This window comes from Pseudonaja textilis, chromosome 1 (assembly GCF_049901715.1).
Source record: "Pseudonaja textilis isolate UNSWEBS1 chromosome 1, rPseTex1.2, whole genome shotgun sequence".
Taxonomy (NCBI): Eukaryota; Metazoa; Chordata; class Lepidosauria; order Squamata; family Elapidae; genus Pseudonaja; species Pseudonaja textilis.
In genome coordinates, this window is record NC_141990.1 from 331,692,526 (window position 1) to 331,713,692 (window position 21,167).

General features: G+C 42.2%; 1 protein-coding gene across 6 annotated transcripts in view; it reads left to right on the plus strand.

Annotated features, from left to right (window-relative positions):
• The window catches only part of MAST3 (microtubule associated serine/threonine kinase 3), a 75,777-nt gene that overhangs the window by 50,399 nt on the left and 4,211 nt on the right, over positions 1-21,167 (plus strand). For all 6 annotated transcript variants that reach the window (XM_087922867.1, XM_026698851.2, XM_026698852.2 and 3 more), the window contains 14 exons: positions 1,569-1,654; positions 2,880-3,088; positions 5,186-5,324; positions 7,952-8,084; positions 8,326-8,491; positions 10,248-10,349; positions 11,253-11,375; positions 11,736-11,845; positions 13,592-13,746; positions 14,495-14,730; positions 16,369-16,563; positions 17,736-17,962; positions 19,466-19,588; positions 20,346-20,482. In XM_087922867.1, the coding sequence (XP_087778993.1) occupies positions 1,569-1,654; positions 2,880-3,088; positions 5,186-5,324; positions 7,952-8,084; positions 8,326-8,491; positions 10,248-10,349; positions 11,253-11,375; positions 11,736-11,845; positions 13,592-13,746; positions 14,495-14,730; positions 16,369-16,563; positions 17,736-17,962; positions 19,466-19,588; positions 20,346-20,482 (2,141 nt within the window). The remainder of the gene's footprint in view (positions 1-1,568; positions 1,655-2,879; positions 3,089-5,185; positions 5,325-7,951; positions 8,085-8,325; positions 8,492-10,247; positions 10,350-11,252; positions 11,376-11,735; positions 11,846-13,591; positions 13,747-14,494; positions 14,731-16,368; positions 16,564-17,735; positions 17,963-19,465; positions 19,589-20,345; positions 20,483-21,167) is intronic.

Sequence of the window (21,167 nt, forward strand, 5' to 3'; positions counted from 1 at the left end):
ATTCGGGTATCCTTGAAGGCCTGTTTATCAATACAGGTATTAGCATTAGCAATAGCACTTAGACTTATATACCGCTTTATCGTGCTTTTACAGCCCTCTCAAAGCGGCTTACAGAGTCAGCCTATTTCCCCCAACCATCTGGGTCCTCATTTTACCAACCTTGGAAGGATGGAAGGCTGAGTCAACCTTGAGCCTGGTGGGATTCAATCTGCCAAATTGCAGTAGGAATAGCTTTCAATACTGCACTCTAACCACTGCGCCACCGAGGTTCTCTTTTCTTCTCTCTATTCCTCAACTTATGACCACAATTGAGCCCAAAATTTCTGTTAAGTGAGTTTTGCCTCATTTTATGGCCCTTGTTGCCACAGTCATTAAGTGAATTGATGCAGCTGCTAGGTTAGTAACACAACTGTTAAGTGAATCTGGCTTCCCCATCAATTTTGCTTGTCAAATGGTTGCAAAAGAAGATCACATGCCTTGGGACACAGCAATGATCATGAGTTTGAACCAGCTGCCAAGCTTCTGAATTTTGATCACATGAGGTTACAAAGGTCATAAATATGAAAAATGGCCATAAGTCACTTTTTTCAGTGCTGTTGTAACTTTGAACAGTCACTAAATGAACTGTTGTAAGTTGAGGATTATCTGTATCCAGTTCAGTTTGTCATCATCATTTAAAATAGTTCAGTAATCATTCATTGAAATATTAATAATAAGGTCTTCTTTGAGATCATACTGCTTCTTTCAGGCACAAAAATTGCAGCATAGAAAATTTATTCAGGCCTATAACCAAGAATCTAGTCAACTAAGATTCAGTGCTGAATTGGTACCAGATAAGGGTCAATGGTATTCAGAACAGCTGGATTTGGAGTCCTTGTGGGAACACAAGGCCTCTAAACTAATGGTACATTTAACTCTGCCCTCCTCATCTCTGTCTGCCCTTCTCATACTTCTGACTTGGGCTGATGGGGAGCTGGGTTTGGTCCCCAGAATGGTTCTAATCCCCCCTAGGATATAGGATTTTGAGCTCTTTGATATTAACTCTTTTGTTCTTCCATCATATTGGGATAAATGAGGGTTTCCACCCCCTTATATTCTTGTATGCTACTTATTTCAGAAAGGTAAAAAGGTTCTCCTCACACATACATGCTAATTGTTTCCGGCTCTAGGGGGTGTTGCTCATCTCCGTTACAAAGCCAAAGAGCCAGTGCTGTCCAAAGACGTCTCCATGGTCATGACTAAATGCCGAAGGCGCATGGAACACTGTTACCTTCCCACCAAAGTGGTCCTTATTTTCTACTTGCATTTTTACATGCTTTCGAACTGCTAGGTTAGCAGAAGCTGGGACAAGTAACGGGAGCTCACTCTGTTACGCGGTGCTAGGAATTCAGTCCACCAAACTGTCGACCTTTCTGTTCTACAAGCTCAGCATCTTAGCCACTGAGACACCACGTCCCTTATTATTTCAGAAATGAAGCCACAAATCTTGTTAATAGGTCAATAAATATCGTTCTTTATATAGACTGCAATTAATATGTGTTCCCCTTCACTTTCCCTGTCTCTTGTAGAACCAGTCTTCTACCCCCATTCCACGGAGGAAGCCCTGCGAAAGCGATTTTGAAACTATCAAGTTGATCAGCAATGGGGCTTACGGGTGAGTAGGCTCAGCAAGTCACTGCGGTTGTTAAGAGACTCATATGGCCGTTCAATGAATCCATCTTCCCCATTCACTTTGCTTGTCAGAAGACAGCTAGGAAGGTCACAAATGGCTATCACATTACCCCAGGATGCTACAACTGGTACAAATTTTAATAATGTAACTGTGAGGATGCTATAATGGTTGTTAAATTGTTGAGCCGTGGCTGCGCAATGGTTAGAATGCAATATTGCAGACTAATTCTGTTGACTGCCGACTGCCAGCAGTTCGATCCTTGGGACTGTTTCACTGCTTACAGCAATCTTCTACAACTTGGTGTGAGAGATCAATCTAGAGATTGATGTTCCCATACTAAATAGCATAGCTACAGGCTTGCCGGTCGGTCAGCTAGGTGGAGGATTGTTAAATTCTGCTGACTGCCAGCAGTTCGGTTCTCACCAGCTCAAGGTTGACTCATCCTTGCATCCATCTGAGGATGTTAAACTGAGGACCCAGATTGTTGAGGGCAAGATGCTGACTCTGTAAACTGTTTAGAGGGTTGTAAAGTACTGTGAAACGTATACAGGTAGTCTTTGATTTACAACAGTTCAACTGTTCAAAGTTACAATGGCTCTGAAAAAATTGACTTATGACCATTTTTTTCAAAGTACCAACCTTTGCCGCATCCCACAATCATGTGATTAAAATTCAGATGCTTGGCAACAGATTCATATTTATGACCATTGAACGGTCCCGGGGTCATGTGATTACTTTTTGCAACCTTCTGACAAGCAAAGTCCATGGGGTAGACAGATTCACTTGGGTCAGTAACTTATCAACTGCAGTGATTTACTTAATGACTGTGGCAAGAAAGGTCATAAAGTGGAGCAAAACTCACTTAACAAATGTCTCAAGAACTGCAATTTTGGGCTCAATTGTGATTGTAAGTCGAGGGCTGCCTGTGTAAGTCTAAGTACTATTGCGATTAAGTGTGAGGACCTTTCCTAAGTCATCTTTTTTCAATACTGTTGTAACTTCAAGCAATTGCTAAATGAATCATTGTAAGTCGAGGACTACCTGTACTCGAATTAATCCTCATTATGGCCATGGTGAACTGAGACAGTCACTATCTATCAGCCTCACCAACATCAACGCGTTGCCAAGAGGTCCAAACAATGGGGTAGAAAACGTCACAATGTTCCCGTCTCCCCAAGTTGCCCAGTAGTTCTCCATGTTTCTTTAGGGCTGTGTATCTGGTGCGGCACAAGGAGACTCGCCAACGGTTTGCCATCAAGAAGATTAACAAGCAGAACCTGGTGTTGCGGAACCAGATCCAGCAAGTCTTTGTGGAACGCGACATCCTGACCTTTGCGGAGAACCCTTTTGTGGTCAGCATGTTCTGCTCCTTCGAAACCAGGTGTCACCTCTGCATGGTCATGGAGTATGTGGAAGGTGAGGGTTGCAGAAGGACATATCTTGATGGGCGTGGGTGGAGATAGAAAAACCTGGCAACAAAGATCTTCAGGAAAGAGCAGCTGCTCTGCGTGGAAGAAATCCTGGGTCTGTTTTAAGGCAAGATCTCTAGTCAAGGGATCATGGGTGGCAAAACTTGGAAGAGGCTTTTTTCCATGATGGTTGATGTTAGTTTGTGGAGGTGGTCATGGGGTAGATATATCAGTGGTTTGAGTCGGTATCGGGCAGTTTCTAGTATCCTTTGCTCCAAAGAGAAAGAACTTCATCTTGGCAAAATCTGGTTCTGACTTGAATTTAATATCCATTTCTAGAAGAGCATGGAGCATTCCACAGTTCTGCGGTTTTATATTGTATGTGTTGAATTCCTAAAAGGCTACAGAGTTTTGGAATCCAGAGATTGGCAAACTTTGAAAAGCAACATTTATATCCCTGGCAAACAGCTGCCAAAGGAAGTCTGCAAAATATGTTGTACGAAGCCTGCCAAAGTCTCAAAAGCATCATTGATGTTTTGGACTTTGCATTGGAAGTGCAGTGTTGAAGTGGTTGACATTTTCGTCCCCCTTCCCCAAACCCTCCTCAGTTTGCCTAAAATCTGTTTCTTGATCTTAAAAAGTTTTCCTAACGGTCTCTGCCAAAGAAATCTCAGTCAGAGACTTTAAAAACCTCATTTTGGAAAACTAAATAAAAGAATGAGGTATTGCCAAATATATTTATTTGGCACGATGAGATGTGCTTTTGGCTTTTCTAAGTGTGTGAAGGGGGAGGAGGGAGAAAGATTTTCCCTTTGATTTCTGCAGGATACTTTTAAAAAGCATATGTAAAATGTTTTCCATTTTAAAAACTTTACAAAGCACTAGAATCTTTTTAAGAACATTAAAGGATCGCCATCTTAGACAATAAAAGTACTGCCATTAAAATGGGCATTTTGGGGAAGAGATTAAAAAAACAATATAAAATACAAAATTAAATAAAATCTGCTTACTTGATGCCTAAAAGACAGTTAGTTAGCCTGATAAGTTGAAAAAAAGATTTAGATCAGGGAAGTTTAACCTGAGCAACCTTATGATTTGTGGACTTCAACTTTCAGAATTCTGGGAGTTGTCCACAGGTCTTAAAAGTTGCCGAGGTTGGACAACCCTGGTTTAGATGTCAACCCTGGTTTACATGTAGCAGACATGATATTCTTCCGATTAAAATCGGAATTCCGATTTTTTGGGGGAATCGCCCCCCCACCCTTCCCCCCCCTTCTTCTCCTCCTTCCCCTCCCCTCGGAGGCCCCCTGAGTCAGGAGTTGCTACCGCCGGTGCGGCTCCACGCGGCTCCAGTCCCGCGTTGCCTCGGGAAGGGAAAGGCAAAAAGGAAGAGTTGCGGCGGCGCTTTGCAATGGCAGGAGCGGCACTGGAGGCTCAGGCGCAGCGGCTCCCGGTTTTGCCTTTCCCTTCCCAAGGCAACGCAGGACTGGAGCTGTGCGGAGCCACGCCGGCGGTAGCAACTGCTGACAGCCCCAGCTGGACACCTGAGCGGAGCCCAGGTGGTGCGAGCAGAGGCCGCTGAGGCGGCAGGAAAAGGGAGCTGGGCAGCCACAGACCAGCCCTCTCTCCGTCTGACGGCCTCGGCCGAATCTCTGCCTCTCAGCACGCTTGGTCCTCCGCCCGCAGGCTTCCCCGGCCCCTTGTCAAGCGGGTTTTCTGCCCCAGCCCGGCAGGGCCCTCGCTGCCTTCCCCTCGCCTGGCCGGCCGGGCTCCTTGGGCAACCCGGCTGCCTCGTGCCAAGAAGCGCGCTGCCAGGCGGGGGCCACACGGCGCAGGGCAACACACCACCTCCCGGCCCTGGCGAGGGAAAGCAGCGGGCGCTCCCCGGATGGCGGCCTCGGCCCTGCCACCAGGGTAGCGGCTGCCCAGCTCCGGAGTTGATCCACACCTGACCGGCTGGAAAGGAAGGGTGTGTAGCGTTGGTGTTCTGTGTGTGATTTCTTGGCGCGGGCCGCAGGGTCTCTTTTGTCCGGCCCCGATTTATTTTTCAGAGGGGAATATCATGCCTGATGTAGTGGACTCTCTGACATCCTATCTCCTTTAGGTGGGGACTGTGCCACACTGCTGAAGAACATGGGACCTTTGCCTGTGGACATGGCCCGGATGTATTTTGCTGAGACAGTCCTGGCCCTTGAGTACCTCCACAATTACGGCATTGTTCACCGGGATCTCAAACCAGACAAGTGAGAGTTGGGTACAAGTTAGATTGTGAAATGCAGGGAGGCGGGTGGGATGTATTTATTTCAACAATTCTTGTTGGGGAGTTTTCTTCTAATAAGTTTGTTTGCTATAGCCTAGAATGCTGACTGGCTGCGTGGATAGCCTGGGCAGTAACACCTATGCATTTGTGACAAACAACTAAATCCACTCACATTGTATTCTACTTTTAGAATTAGAGGCCAGTATCCCAAATGGCTAAAAAGTTTGCTAGTTTTTAAATTTATTTATGTAATTTATATAGCTGTCAATCTCATAAGCGAGTGACTCTGAGCAGCATACAACAAAAAAATTACAGGTTTTGGAGACTTCCGGTTTGAAGGGCTTTGGTGACAGACAGAAATCTGCGATTGTGCGTGGTTTCTGTCTGGGCTCGCCACTGGAGCGCCCCCGAGCCAGCTGGTTTCAGGGCTAAGCCACCCCATAGAGGTGGTGAAGAGGGGGAAGACCGCCAGCAGGGTTGAGGAGAGCCGCATCTCTCCTCCTCAGCTGGTCATTACTCCCTTTCCCGAAGGAGGTTGCAGCGGTGGTCAGAAATGGCCACCACAAAGGAGAACTCGATTGAAAAAGAATGTGCAGGAGGAAGATAAGAAGTGAAAGTTTTGGCTGACCGGGTTAAATTGTAAAAGCAACAACTAAGGTACCCTGGAATTTAAATTTACAAAAAATAACATCGCTCCCAAAGAAGAATCGGAAGCAGCGAAGGAAAGTGAAAAGGGAAAGGTTTGGCTTTTTTTTTTCTTCTCTCTCCTTCCCTATACTGACAACTAAGAGACTTAAGAAATCAGAAAAATCCGCTTTGACATCAATAGGCAATTAAGCTGAAAATAAAACAAAATGCCAAAGGGATAATAAAGATTTCTGGACATTAAAAATTTTCTTTTTCATAAGCAGGAAGGGAGAGAAAAAGAATAAGGGCAGGGTCTGGAAGAGGGAGGAGACTGCCTGGAATTAAAAAGAATCTACAGTAAAACTTCAACAAGACTTCTAAAAGATACATTTTAACTGAAACTTTGCAACTAAATAGTAACCCCAGGAAGAGAAAGTGTATTTGGATTATTTGGTGATCTTTGGATTCTTGGTTATTATATTTGAATGACTAAAATCAATCAGGTGGTTGTTTAAAAATTTATACAATGGCACCACTTCTGGATGAATTGAAAATGGAACTTAAAAAATACAAAGAAGATGCACAAGAAGGGAAGGGTTCTTTTGGCTTCGTTTTTCAATTCTTAGAAATGGAGATTTGGAACTATGAGAAACAACAAGAAACGACTGCAAAACAAGAAGACTGGGACAAAGAAGAAGCCATCTTTAATGAACAAGCAATTTTATGTGGGGAAGAAAAAGGAAAGGGGGGAAAGAGAATGGAGAATTTAAGACTTAAAAAAACAACCAAAGAAAAGAAAAATAATTCGAAAACTAAGTATAATACTGGAAAGCAACAGAAAAGGGGAATACAGAAGAGAGAAATAGAGGTAGAGAGACAAGGGGGTAAAAAGGGGAGAGAGAAGAAGAGAGGGAAGAAGGAAAGGAAAAGAAGTTACAAAGGACCGGAGCAAGATATAGAGAAACAGGACCTATTTAGAGATAATGGGTGAAAATCTAACTGAAAAAGGGATTCTGTAAACGTACATAAGATTGTATTGTTATATTAATAATAGAAATAACTTTAGAAAATTGGAAACAACTTATGATTAAAATGAGGGATGAAATAGTGTAATTTAGTGAAATGTTTGTGAATAAAATAAGTGAAATAAAATAAATGAGAAAATTGAATTAGGAAGGAACAGCAACATTTTAATTAGTTAATGTTTTATAAAATATAAGTGAAGGGGTGGGGGAATTAACTATGGAAAGCTTATAATTGTTCCCATAGAAGTATGATATTTAATTGAAAAGTAATGTTAAAGATGTTAAGATTTTAATGAATATTAATGATAGAATTGAATTGGAATGGAATGTTGTTTTAATTATATACATTTATAATTCTTTCTTTTTTTAAGTTACAGTGTGTATTTTAAGAATGTACCAAGCAGAATCCGAATGGAAGTTATGTATTATATTGAATGTTACAACTTTAGGGAAAAGAAATAAAGGCGTCATACTCATACTCAGTAACTACAGTAGAAATTTTGTTTAATGAGAAAAGATAATAGATAATTGAAACAGGACAGACAAAAAATATAAATACAATATTTGAACTGAGATGAGATAATTAAAATAAAATTGAGAAAATTAAAAAAGGGGAGAAGCTATGCAGAAAATGTAAAATAGTAATAAGATACGGAATAGAATATAAAAATGAGCATGAACCTGAATTTGTGTCTGTATGAAGAAATGTAACCTGGGATTACACTACTTTCAAAAAAGATGTTTTATTTGTGTTTTTTTTCTCTTCATGAAAACTCAAATAAAATTTACAAAAAAAAATATTACAGGTTTTGAACTATTTGGTTGATTCCTTTCATCATTCAAACTCCCTTCCTTTTTCCCTCCTTCCTTTTTTCCATCCCTCCCTCACCCTCTCTTTCATTTCTCTCTCTCTTTCTCTCTCTCTCCCTCTCCCTCTCTTTTTCTTTCTTTCTTCCAGCTTGCTCATCACGTCCATGGGCCACATCAAGCTGACCGACTTTGGCCTGTCCAAGATTGGCTTGATGAATATGACTACCAATCTCTATGAGGGCCACATTGAGAAAGACACCCGAGAGTTTGTAGATAAACAGGTACGATGTTTATGGCAAGGAACATGCATGTCTTCTAATGAGGCCTGCTAGGTTGTTTTACTGGATTCAAAGGAAAAGGCCTCCAAACACCAGAAGCCACGAACCCCTCTGAAGGAGTCCTCACTCTCTTGATTCTGCCCTTTCTGGGTTTGCGGGGGAGACAGGGATCTCATCCCATCCCTAAGAAGAAACCTCCTTGATCACAGAAACAGGTGAAATGCTCTTTTCTGTCCCTTTGCAGGTCTGTGGTACTCCTGAGTATATTGCTCCGGAAGTGATCCTGATCCAAGGCTACGGCAAGCCAGTGGACTGGTGGGCCATGGGCATAATACTCTATGAGTTCCTGGTCGGCTGCGTCCCATTCTTCGGTGACACTCCAGAGGAACTCTTTGGGCAAGTGATAAGTGGTAAGTTTGCTTTTCCTTAATGAAGGGAGATGAATTACGAGGCTAGAGAAATTCAATGACGAAGCAGTAAGGGCCCCATTTATTACAGAAGTCAAGCCAGTGCCAGTCCCAGATGCCTGGCAGAACAAAAGAACCTTTGAGAAATCCGCTAGATAAACTCAGTGAACTGGAGAAGACAACAGTGACCTTCGCTCAGCATGTGATGTGTCCCTGGAGATGACAGAAGGGGGAGGGCGGGGGCAGGGTTGCCTTCCCACTTCACAGGGCCCTTTCTTAAGGGCTGAGGTGAAGTGCACTCTGCTTGTCCTTGAACGGAAAGAATATTATCCCAGTGTGAAATTTGCTGCTTTGATGACTCTTCCCCCTCCTTCCTGCTCTCTTCTGACACACTGCTGAATAGCAATGTCTTGGTTAGGCACCTTCAGAATATGTGAATATCCTGGGCATCACCACCGTTTGGAAAATTCCCATCCATCAAAGTAGTGATGAGGGAAGAGGGGTGAGGCTGATAACGGCAAGCTTTTCTGCCATTTGCATTGGTGAAGGTGAAACTCTGGGACTTGAGAAGAGGGATGAAGGAGTTGCCTTTCTCTTACCAACAGTATTTCCCCAAACATGCCAAGGGTGCAATAAAGCAGGAAGTCAGAACTCTGGTGATCTTAACACAACTATGCAAATAGCACCCCTGTACCAGTTTTTCACAAGGCCTTGTGAAAGGCCTTGCTGGACTTGCTGCTAGAGAATTTCTAGAAGCCTGGCTTTTTTGACAAATTAGCCATCAACAGACACATAGACGTAAACAATATCTACATACTGTGCAAAAGAGACAATCAGCAAGCCCAAAAAGGGAATAAAAAGACTAAAATGCCTCCCCACCAGCAATCAGCACCCAGGTGACCATAGATTAACTCCAAAATTAATATCAGACCAACAATCAAGAAATAAACAATACTTCAATCAGAGAACTACCGAACAAGCTAACAATAAACAGCCCAACCAAACAACTACCAAGACCAGTCCCATCAACATTGACAGGGCAAGCCACCAGAATATAAACTGAGAGCAAACTGCTTGTTACACTAAATGGTGTTAACCTAGTTTGGGAAATGAAACATCTGCAAAAGAAAAAAAAAACCCAACAATTCACAGAGCGCTAATTTCAACCCTTCAACCCTCATTTCAACCTTGAGTTAGATATAAAAATCTTATGGGGTCTGACATTTTCAGAGTCAAACCTTAAGGAGATTTATTCAGGAATCTCCTGAATTTCTGGCTAGCATGATTGATCTCAAGGAAAAAGTAAGAGCAAAGTTTACTTTGTATTTCATTATTCATAAGATGGGCTTCACTAGAGATGTTCTATATTTTAAGGTAGGCTAAGAATTAAGAGTGGAACTTTATGTATCTGTGAGTTAAGAAGAGCATCCTTATGTTCTTCCAACTTTACATCTAGAGCACCGCTTTCCCCCCACACACCCCAAAATAATCTAAATTCTGAGAAGAGAAAAATTAAGAAAGGAAAGTTCGTCCAAACAGAAGTTTCTCTTACGTGACGTTGATCTTTCTGCCTCTATGCAGGGAGATTCCACTCGGGCCACACGATCAAAACTTTTAAGATACTTTTCTTCTTCCTCCTTGAATTTCTCTAACAGCTCTGACTCACTTGTTCCATCAAAGTTTTTGAAAAGTTTTGGGGTAGGGAAAATTTCAAGGAGCACCCTCCAAAACTGCCTTGGCTTTACTTCCTTAATTTCAGATGAAATCATTTGGCCTGAGGGGGATGAAGCTCTTCCTGCTGATGCCCAAGATTTGATCACACAACTCCTGCGTCACTGCCCTCTGGAGCGCCTGGGCACAGGTATCACAACAGCACCGGTACAAGTGGTCCTGACCGGTAGTCATTGATTCAAATGATGTGAATTGTTTAGCAACCGCTTGAATTTAGAATGGCACTGAACAGTCCTCATACTTACAACCATTGCAGCATTCCTACAGTCACGTGATCAAAATTTGGGCGCATTATAAACAAATTCTTATGATGGATGTAGGGTATGACGTGATCCCTATTTGCAACCTTTCCAGCTTTGCTTCCAACAAGCAAAGTCAATGAAGGAAACCGGATTCACTTAACAACAGCATGATTCATTTAGCACAGGGGTGTCAAACTCAAGGCCCAGGGGCCAGACTCGACCTGTGGGGTGCTTAGATCTGGCCCGCAGGGCCGCCCTGAAAATACTGAAGGACCGGCCTGCAGTGCCTCCACCAGCAGGAGGCTGTCCCAGCCAAAAACTGAGCTCGCAAGGGCCACGCATGGCCCTCCCAAGCTCCGTTTTCGCTGGCAGAGGGTTGCAGGAGGCTGTCTCAGCCGAAAAAGGAGCTCAGGAGCTCGTGTTTGCTGGCAGAGCGCTCAGGCCACCACAGATGCCCTCCAACACAAGTGTCGTCATGTTGGCCACACCCACTTTGGCCACGCTCTCCCCAAAAGATCAAACACAAACATGATGTGGCCCTCAATGACATCGAGTGTGACACCCCTGATTTAACATTGCAGCGATTTACTTAGCAACCATGACAAAAAAGTTGGGCACGACTCACTGAACAACCATCTTCCTTAGCAATAAAAATTCTGGTCCCAATTGTGGACGTTAAGTCAAGGACTGACTACCTGTACTTAAAGCTATGGCACAAGTTGAGACGTTATGGCTCCCCTGCCCCAGTGACCAGCTCTCCGTGACTTGGATTCCTTCTTTCCCATCTCTAGGAGGTGCTCATGAGGTGAAGTACCATCCCTTCTTCCACCATTTGGATTGGAATGGGCTGCTGAGGCAGAAAGCTGAGTTTATCCCCCAGCTGGAGGCTGAAGATGACACCAGTTACTTTGACAGTAAGGCATCCCAGATGAAGAGAGAAAGGATGGGGAGGGCTGTACTGGTTGGATGGCCGAGTTGCAACCCTGAATCCCAGAAGGGGCTCTTAAGGTATCCTGAAAGATTGGGATGGGGGCTACCCTTAGGACTGTTTCACTGCTTATAGCAGTCTTGGTACTCTCTAGATTGACATTCCCATAATTTTACAAATAGCTGGCTGGTTTGCTGGCTGATTAGCTAGCTGGAGAATTCTGGGTAGAGCCCCAAAGCCTCTAGAGACTATGAAGAAGGCTACCGTACACACTATAGCAGCTCCTAAACAGGGCAGATCTGGTGAATGTCTGAGTTCCTTTTCTTCAACCTTCTCTTTCTTCCAGCTCGCTCAGAGCGCTACCGGCATTTGGGCTCTGATGATGAGAAAATCCAGGATGAGGAATCCTGTGGAGAGATTCGCCAGTTTTCTTCCTGCTCCCAACGTTTCAGCAAGGTTGGGAAGGGGCTTCTTTGGGGAAGTTTGCCAGAAAATTTCTGGCTTTGTTGCTGGTGAACATGGGGGACACTTGAACTGCACAGAGGAGGAGGAGGTTTGGGGTGATATTCTCATGGATTGCAAAACTATTCTTTTTTTAAAAAAAGTTTTATTGGGTTTTTTTAAGACAAACAAACAAACACAACATAAAAACATCAAACCATCTTCCATATATGTGCATACAGTGTGTCGGTTGGTTTACAAATTGTTTTGTGCTTCCACTTTGTAGTCTTCAATTATAATTTCATTGTATATGTTCTCATATTGTCAATCAAATATTCCTAAATACATTAATATCATTATTAATCATTTGACTATACTATTATTCATTCATGTTTTACAAGATAATCCATATTTTGCTTAATTTGTTTTATGACAGTTCATATTATCATCTCAAATCTATAATCATTTTGTAGATATAATTTAAAAAATACATCTTTATATATTTATTATGTTCTAAAAATCTACATATTTCATTACCATGTTTTATTGTCTAACCATTGATAGAATAGATCCCAAATTTTATAAAATTGTTTATCTTCTTGTTCTCTGATTTCAAATGTCAATGTACTCATTTCAGCACATATAGCATATAGACTTGAAACCAGAGATATTTTTATTGGGAATTTTATCTGAAATATATAGTAAAGAATTGAAATATTTGATTGTAAATGTATTAACAGCGGCTAGGATTGTATTTGCTAAAAACTGGAAAAATGAGAAAATAACAACACAGGAGAAAGTTATTAAGAAAATAATGGAATGTGATTGCAAAACTATTCTTAAGCACAGAATAACAGAGTTGGAAGGGACCTTAGAGGTCTTCTAGTCCAACCCCCTGCTCAAGCAGGAAACCTTATACCAGTGGTGGTTAACCTTTTTGGGCTCCTATGCCAAAAATTGTGTGTGCACTTGCACGCTCGCACTTGCGTGCCAGCACCAGAAGGCAATGTGCGCGTGCCCCCACATCCCCTATGCATGCACATGCAATCCCCACTCCCGCCGCCCCCTTATTTGCACTGCACCTCACAGCTGATTTTCGGTGGGTTTGAGGCCTTTTTCGGCCTCACAAAGGCTTGAGGAAGTCTTCTGCAGGCTTCTACAAGCTTTGTAGGCCGAAATCTAGCCCCACTTCATCACTTCCTGTTTTCCCTGTTTTTCCTCAAACCGGCCAAAAATCAGCTGTGAGGCATGCACATGCGCAGTGAGGTAAATTTGTCTGCAGCTCGTGTGCCAGCACAAATGGCTCTGTGTGCCGCCTGTGGCACGCATGCTATAGGTTCGCCATCACGGCCTTATACCATTGGAGATAAATGATTGTCCAATCTCTTCTTAAAAACCTGTAGTATTGGAGCACCCACTACTTTGGGAGGCAAGTCGTTCCACTGATTAATTGTTCTAACTTATGAAATTTCTCCTTATTTCTAAGTTGGATCTCTCCTTGGTTAGTTTCCACCTATTGCTTCTTGTCCTGGCTTCAAGTGCTTTGGAGAATAAGTTGACCCATTCTTCTTTGTGGAAGCCCCTGAGATATTAGAAGATGGCTACCATGTCACCGCAGTTGTTCTTTCCATTAAACTAGATATACCCAATTCCTGCAACCATTCTGCATATGTTTTAGCCTCCAGTTGCTGGCTATGGAACAAGAATAAGTATGTCCTGTATCCAACTGATCTTTCTTCTTCCTCTCTTCCCCACTTCCAGGTTTACAGCAGTTGTGAATATCTGGCTAACTCCTCCAACCTCAGTTTCACGTCTTCTGAGCAGGGCCATGGTGTGGACAAAGAAGACAGAACCGAGAGGGCAGATCACAGCTCTGGAGATGAGGAGAAGAGCCGGATACCTAAGACTGAGACCAGGTGAGCAGACAGGATCACACCTGGCCTTTTCAAAATGGAGTAGTGGAAGGACTTTGCACAACTTAGGGAGCTTCCTGAGTTTCTTTCATTTCCTTAAAATTCCAAAGGGCAAGCTTGGTTTTGGCACCAGAAGAGGCAAAGCAGGAAAGTGTGTCCCGACCTTGTTACTCTGTTCATGGTTCATCTTGCAGTGTTTGCAGACTTCCACGAGTGCTGCGTGCTGTAGTAGCTAGAATGCAGGACTGGGAAGAGACATATTCAAGTCTCCCAAGCTCGCTGAATTGTTTTGAATGAGTTACGATCTCATCCCTAGCGCCACATAATGGAGTGAGCTCCCATTACTTGTCCCAGCTTCTGCCAACCTAGCAGTTCGAAAGCACATACAAAATGCAAGTAGAAAAATAGGGACCACTTTGGTGGGAAGGTAACAGCGTTCTGTGCGCCTTTGGCATTGAGTCATGCAGGCCACATGACCATGGAGATGGCTCTTTGGCTTTGTAATGGAGATGAGCACCGTCCCCTAGAGCCAGAAATGATTAGCATGCATGTGTGAGGGGAATCTTTACCTTACTATCTCAGATAGAAAGGGACAGTTAGATAATATAAGTTTGATCAATACATAAACAAACTGGAAAAGAAAGTAGTGGACCGTCCTCTATAGAGGGGATATGTTTGCTTTGCAAGGAAGTCTTCCATAGTTCTCTCCCTGCAGATGTCCTCCATTTATTTTTTTTTGTCGCTCATGCAGGCTTCGTGCCTGGACCTCCTGTGGCTCCACTGTCCATTCCTTCCGTCAAGAGTTCAGCCGCAATCCTGCCATCCTGAGCAGCACCTGCAGCCTAGAAGCAATGCCCAGATTTGCCTTGTCCTCTGAGGATGAGAGCCCCTGCCGGGGGAAAACCAAAAAGGAGCGCCCCAAGTTTGTTGTTGGAGATTCTGAGATGGCAGCACCAAGGACACCCAGTAAGGGCTCAGCACTAGCAGGTGAGAGCAAGATATCTCTGGATACCATCCCGGGTGAAGCCCACAATGGCAGCAACATTTGCCAAGTTTAGTCCAATCTCCTGCATTTGGTGACTGCCAATAATGTCGCAAGCAGGCCTGTCTTATTTATTTGATTGTTTTTTAAAATAAATTTATTTATTCAATGTTTTAACATTCAAAAATAAATTTCTGCACTTTACAATGTTACTATAGCAGTGTTTACATTGTAAATATCTTCTATTAACATGTTATACATCTCTGTATTTGATTCATCTTATTCTAGGCATTTATATTTATTCATCATATATTATAGCATATTATATATATATATATATATATATATATATTTATTTATTTACATTTATTTATACAAAAACCTTATTGTTTACTTTTATAGTATTACATAGATCATTTGACACCTTTGCGTCTTATTATTATCCATTTGTATCAAACATCCCATATTTTAGAATATTCTTTTTTATCCTTCAATAATTTTGTTAATCTGTCCATCTCTGCGCATTGATATATCTTATTAATAATTGTGGTGTTTGTGGGGGTATTATTCATTTGATTGTTTATATCTGTATCCTGCATTAATTATTTTTACAAATACTCCAAGTGGCAAACACATCCAGTGCACTTCCGTCCTTCTATAAAAGCTATGCTGGCTAGAGAATTCTGGGAGTTGAAATCCACAAGTCTTAAAGTTGCCAAGTTTTGAGACCTCTGCACTAGATGAAACTGGTTCCATGAACTATCTTCAAACTTTACCTTCCGCAGCTAGTATGTGTGGAGATAAACTGTTTCTGAACATGAGCTTTCTATTTGGTGACTCGATTTAGCTTTTTAATTGATTTAATTTAAGAGTAGTGATCTTTTGCAAAGAATGAGAGAACTTTTCTGAGTCCCAGAGATCAATGAAAATAAGAGAGGAAGAAGAGGGCCAGGATAAATGTGGGAAAATGCAGGATTCTGCTTTATACCAAAAGGGTTCCCATAGCCTATTAAAATATCAACCTGAATTAACCAAATTTAATTTCCATTCTCACATAACATTCTTAACCTAGATAAATAAACAGCAACCCCGCCATTCTGATGGCTTAGTACAATGCCCTGATGTGAATGGCCTGGTTCTCACAACATGCTGAATCCCAAGCAACCCAACTTTCTCGAATACTAAACTGGCATTGGTGCAAAGAATCAAGCCATTGCATACATATTTCTTGGTTTGAGAATGGTATGTGATGTGAACACAGGAATTGTGTTGGGTGAATTTGGGGTTAGGATTTAGCATGTTCAGTTAACCCAGATACAAACTCAGATCTTTGTTTCATCAAACGTGCAATTGTCTACATCAGTGTTTCTCAGTCTTGGCAGCTTTAGGAGGCATGGACTTCAACTCCCAGAATTCTCCAGCAATCATGCTCTGGGGAATTCTGGGTGTTGAAGTCCATGCCACTTAAAGTTGCCAAGATTGAGAAACACTGGTTTACAGTGACCAGTAGTGGCTCTGCAGCATTTCAGACAGATCTTCTCCATCCCCACATGGAAATGAGAGCAAGGGTCGTGGGACCTTCTGAATCCAAATATCCCGTCCCAAAGCTAAGGATGCTAAAGGTCCCTTTCTTTTCTTTCTAGCTGACCTGGCCAGCTTGAACCGTGTCCGTCTCAGGAGCAACAGCACAGGTACTAAGAGCTCTACCTCAAGATGTTTGGACCGTGAGGGCAGTTATCGGCCCCACAAGGATTCCGCAGGGAAGCAGCCAGCATCTTCTAGTGGCAGAGTGCCAAAGTCAGCTTCGGTTTCTGCATTATCGCTTATCATCAATTCAGGTCAGTGGGACAATTAATTCCTGGTCTATTCCCAGCACAAGTGGTTCTAGCAGTGCAGAAGCGGATAAAACAGGGCTAAACACACCACTGCGGCCGCACTGAGTTCGAGATATCTTAGAAGTCTTTTAAGAGCCTTAGTGGGAGCTTGTAAATGCAACCAAGGAATGGCGAGAGAGTGGCTGGAGATCCTTTTGTGTAGCTTCCTTTTATTAAAAAAAAAAAGTCTGATTCTTAAAAAGTTCCATTAGAAAGATTGCACGGATGGGGAGGAATCATAATCATTTATCTTCTCATCACACCTTATCACCCAATCCCCTCCCACTTGTGACTGTATGACTGTAACTTTGTCGGTTGTATCCTTACGATTTATATTGACTGTTTCCTAGTATGATTTGATTGCTTATTGTACCCTATGGCTATCATTAAGTGTTGTACCTCATGATTCTTGACTCTTGACGAATGTATCTTTTCTTTTATGTACACTGAGAGCATTTGCACCAAGACAAATTCCTTGTGTGCCCAATCACTCTTGGCCAATAAAGAATTCTATTCTGTTATTGTAGTTCAGTGACCATTCAGAATTACAATGGCACTGTAATAAGTGACGTATGACCATTTTTCACATTTATGACTGCTGCAGCATCCCCATGATCACCTGATCGAAATTTGGGTGCTTGGCAACTGGCATTTATTTATGATGGTTGTAATGTCCCAGGATCATGAGATCTGCGACCCTTTGACAAGGAAAGTCAATGGGCAAGACAGGTTCACTTAACAACCCTGTTAAAAACTTAATAACTACAGTGATTCACTTAACAACGGTGGCAAGAAAAGTCATAAAATGGGGCAAAATTGTCTTAACAGCTGTCTTGCTTAACAATGGAAATTTTGGGCTCAATTGTGGTCATAAGTCAAGGACTGTAAGTAAAGGATTGTTTTTGGATTTTTGAGTTGTTAAGGGGGGTGGGGGGTTGGTTTTTTTCTTTTCCTTTCTTTTTTCTTTTTGGATGTTTTGGAAATGTTGGTGATACAGAAATGCAGTGAGAAAGAGAAAAAGAGAAAGTTTTCCATTATCTGCTTGCTTATTTTCCTTTGGAGATTGGTAATACTGTAATTTAGTTATCTCACCCTTGTCATTGTGCCTCCCTCTTCCTTTTTTTGTTTTAAAACAGACGACTTTAGTGGGGCTGTTCTCAGGAGCCCCATCTCACCCCGTTCCCTCTCTTCCAATCCTTCATCCCGTGACTCTTCCCCAAGTCGGGACTCCATGCTTGGTGGCTCCAGTCTGCGGCCTCCCATTGTCATCTACAGCTCGGGGAAGAAATATGGCTTTTCACTGAGGGCCATCCGTGTCTACATGGGCGACAGTGATGTTTACACTGTGCACCACATGGTTTGGGTAAGCCAAGACCACACACTTTTCTCTCAGATTGATTGAAGATGATGGAAAAAGAATTTGGGGACATAGGAAAGCTAGTTAGGATCACCTAGTTCAGGGTTGTTTAAAACCATAACGTAGGCATGGATGTTACTAAGATTCAGGGTAGGAATTTGGTAATGCATCATCCTAGCCTAGCTTTATATGTGGATTAGGTCCCTAAAGTTTGTTTAATCAAAGTTACAGAAATAATGGTTAATAATGTGGGAGAAAACAATCGTAAGTTGAGCCATAAAGTGTTGTGCTTGAATGGGGAGTGAAAATAGCTTGTTTGGCTTACATTAAGGCATGAACCCAGCCATTGAGGTTTTATTAACCTAAAAAGAACATTGCTTTGTATGATTTGTTAAGAACCATAGAATTAAAGGGGGGCTTGTCGACCGGATAATTCAGCTTCCAGTTTAGGGTTCTACCGTAACTGATCTTAGAGCTTCAGATAGAAAATGTCATTCCCCATCTTTGGGACTGAAATCCTTTAATTCAACAGTGAATTAAAGTGAGATTGTCACTTTGGCAGATCTGCAGATGATTTGCAATGCTCCTAATAATCACCAGGAAGCATCTTTTGCTCCCTAAATCCCTTTGCTGAAAAAGAACATGTTGGAGGAGAATCAGGAATGTGGGTTTTTGGTTTTTTTTGAAGGACACTTGGCGGGTTTTCTAGTCATAAATTCCTAGCCAGGTAATTGTTAGCAAAAGGATAACTGAAAACAGAAACGCAGAGTTACTTAACTCCTAATGTGGTTCAGGCTTTCCAAAAACAAGGCCAGGCATTCTACCAAGTGGATATGAAGAATAGGTTGAAAGATTCCAGTTCAATCCCAATAGAAAAACAGCAACAAAATACTTACAAATCACCAGGGTTAGGGTTAGGGTTGTGGATTCCATCTTAGGGTACTTCTACTTGTGCTGAACCTCTTTTAGTTCACTTTCTCTTTGATGATCTGAAGAAGTATGGTATGTGTTACAACTCAGGCTTCTGGTAAAAGTTAAGGTCTCAATATGCTTATGAACCTGATTTTAATTGCAAAATGCAACCACAGCAGAACTTTTGATCCTGGGCTAATAATCTCACCCATAACAGACATGCATTTTTTAAAAATTCAAATCTCCCCACTCCATGAAATTTCCAAAGTGATTTACCAAAGAATAATTAAAAATTCAACAAGGACAATCAAAGACATCAAAGCAGTAGCTGAACCAGTGCATGGGTTGTGCACCAAGTCAGAATCCCAAGTTCACTTTATTTCCAAGCTGGAATTCTGAAACATGGTTTTTACTGGGAGCTCGTCTTTTCTGCTTGGATTGGGAGCAAATGAAGTGACTGGAGAGGTCTGTGAAAGAGAAAGCTGCTTGCATATTTAATTCTCCACCTTCCTGTTCAAGCAAATATTTTCAGACACCAGTGGATTTGCACACACAAAAATTCATGGATGATGATCTGTCTGTTTATTTCTATCATAGAATGTAGAAGACGGGAGCCCAGCTCATGATGCAGGACTCAGAGCTGGAGATCTCATCACTCATGTAAACGGGGAGTCGGTCCTGGGTTTGGTTCACATGGATGTCGTAGAACTGTTGCTGAAGGTATGTATCTTCAGCCGGAAAGAAGACCACAAGTCAATATTGTGATAAAGAAAGAAGGTTTATTATACATGCAACAGGAGAATCATAAAATAGCAAATAATGCCTGTAATCCTATTACGGGAAGCACAAATGTTGGAAAACTGTGAGATGCCAGCTGATGGAACGCCTTTCAAAAGATATCTATGAAAAGTTCAAAACAAAATGGGTTTCAGAAGTAATTTCCAAGCACTGTTACTCTGCTTGGTCCAAAACAGGTAATCCTCAACTTACAACTACAATTGGGACTAGAATTTGCTAAGCAAAGCCATTATAAAGTGAATTGCACCTGATTTTATCACATTGTTTGCTACAATTGTTAAGGGAATCACTGCAGTTAAGTGAATCATATGGTCATTAAGCGAATCTGGCCATTGATTTTGCTTGTCGGACGTTGGCTGGGAAAGTTGCAAATGGCAACCAGAAGACCCCAGGACGCTGCAGCTATCATGAATACATGCTGATTGCCAAGTGCCTGAATTTTTATCATGTGTCTGGAGACATGCTGCAATGGTCATAAGTGTGAGGACCCATTGTAAAAGTCACTTTTTTCAGTGCCGTTGTAATTAAGACAGTTGCTAAACAAATAGTTGTAACTCGAGGATTACCTGTAATGTGAATGTGTTCTATCCATGGCATTTCTGTGAGTGGTGGGGGCTTATCCTTTCAAGGATGGCCTTTTGGGAGAGTCCCACAGCTCTCCATTGTGTCCCTCTTGCAGAGTGGAAATAAGGTGTCACTGAGGACGACTGCCCTGGAGAACACTAGCATCAGAGAGGGCCCCGCTCGCAAGAATAGTTCCAAGACACGGATGGCCCGCCGGTGTAAGAAGAATCGCAAACGGGACAGCCAAGACAAGTAGGTGGCTGGGATCAAGCAAAGACCTTAATAGTTAATTGGTGTTGAATTGAGGGAGGTAACTAAGACGAGCTTGGAATTTGGGTGAGGCCCGGTGCTTTGGATGAGTGGGACAACTTGCTTCCAGAAGTTGTGAATGCTCCAACACTGGAAGTTTTTAAGAAGAGATCGGATAACCATTTGTGTGAAATGGTATAGGGTTTCCTGCCTAAGCAGGGGGTTGGACTAGAAGACCTCCAAGGTCCCTTCCAACTCTGTTATTCTATCCCTATTCCTATTCCTATTCCTATTCTATTCTATTCTATTCTATTCTATTCTATCCTATTCTATTCTATTCTATTCTATTCTATTCCATTCCATTCCATTCCATTCCATTCTGCCTGCCTGCCTGCCTGCCTACCTACCTACCTACCTACCTTCCTATATCTATCTATCTATCTATCTATCTATCTATCTATCTATCTATCTATCTATCTATACATCTATACATCTATACATCTATACATCTATACATCTATACATCTGTCTGTTGTTGGAACAGAGCCTGGTCATCATCTTAATCCAGTAAGGAAGGTCTTTCATGGTTTTTGAGTTGACCCAACTCTTCTTCTACCTGCACTTGTTCTTGGCAAGCTACAAGCTGCCTGAGCATCCTTGTCCCACTTTTTCTGGGAGCCCCCTGAGG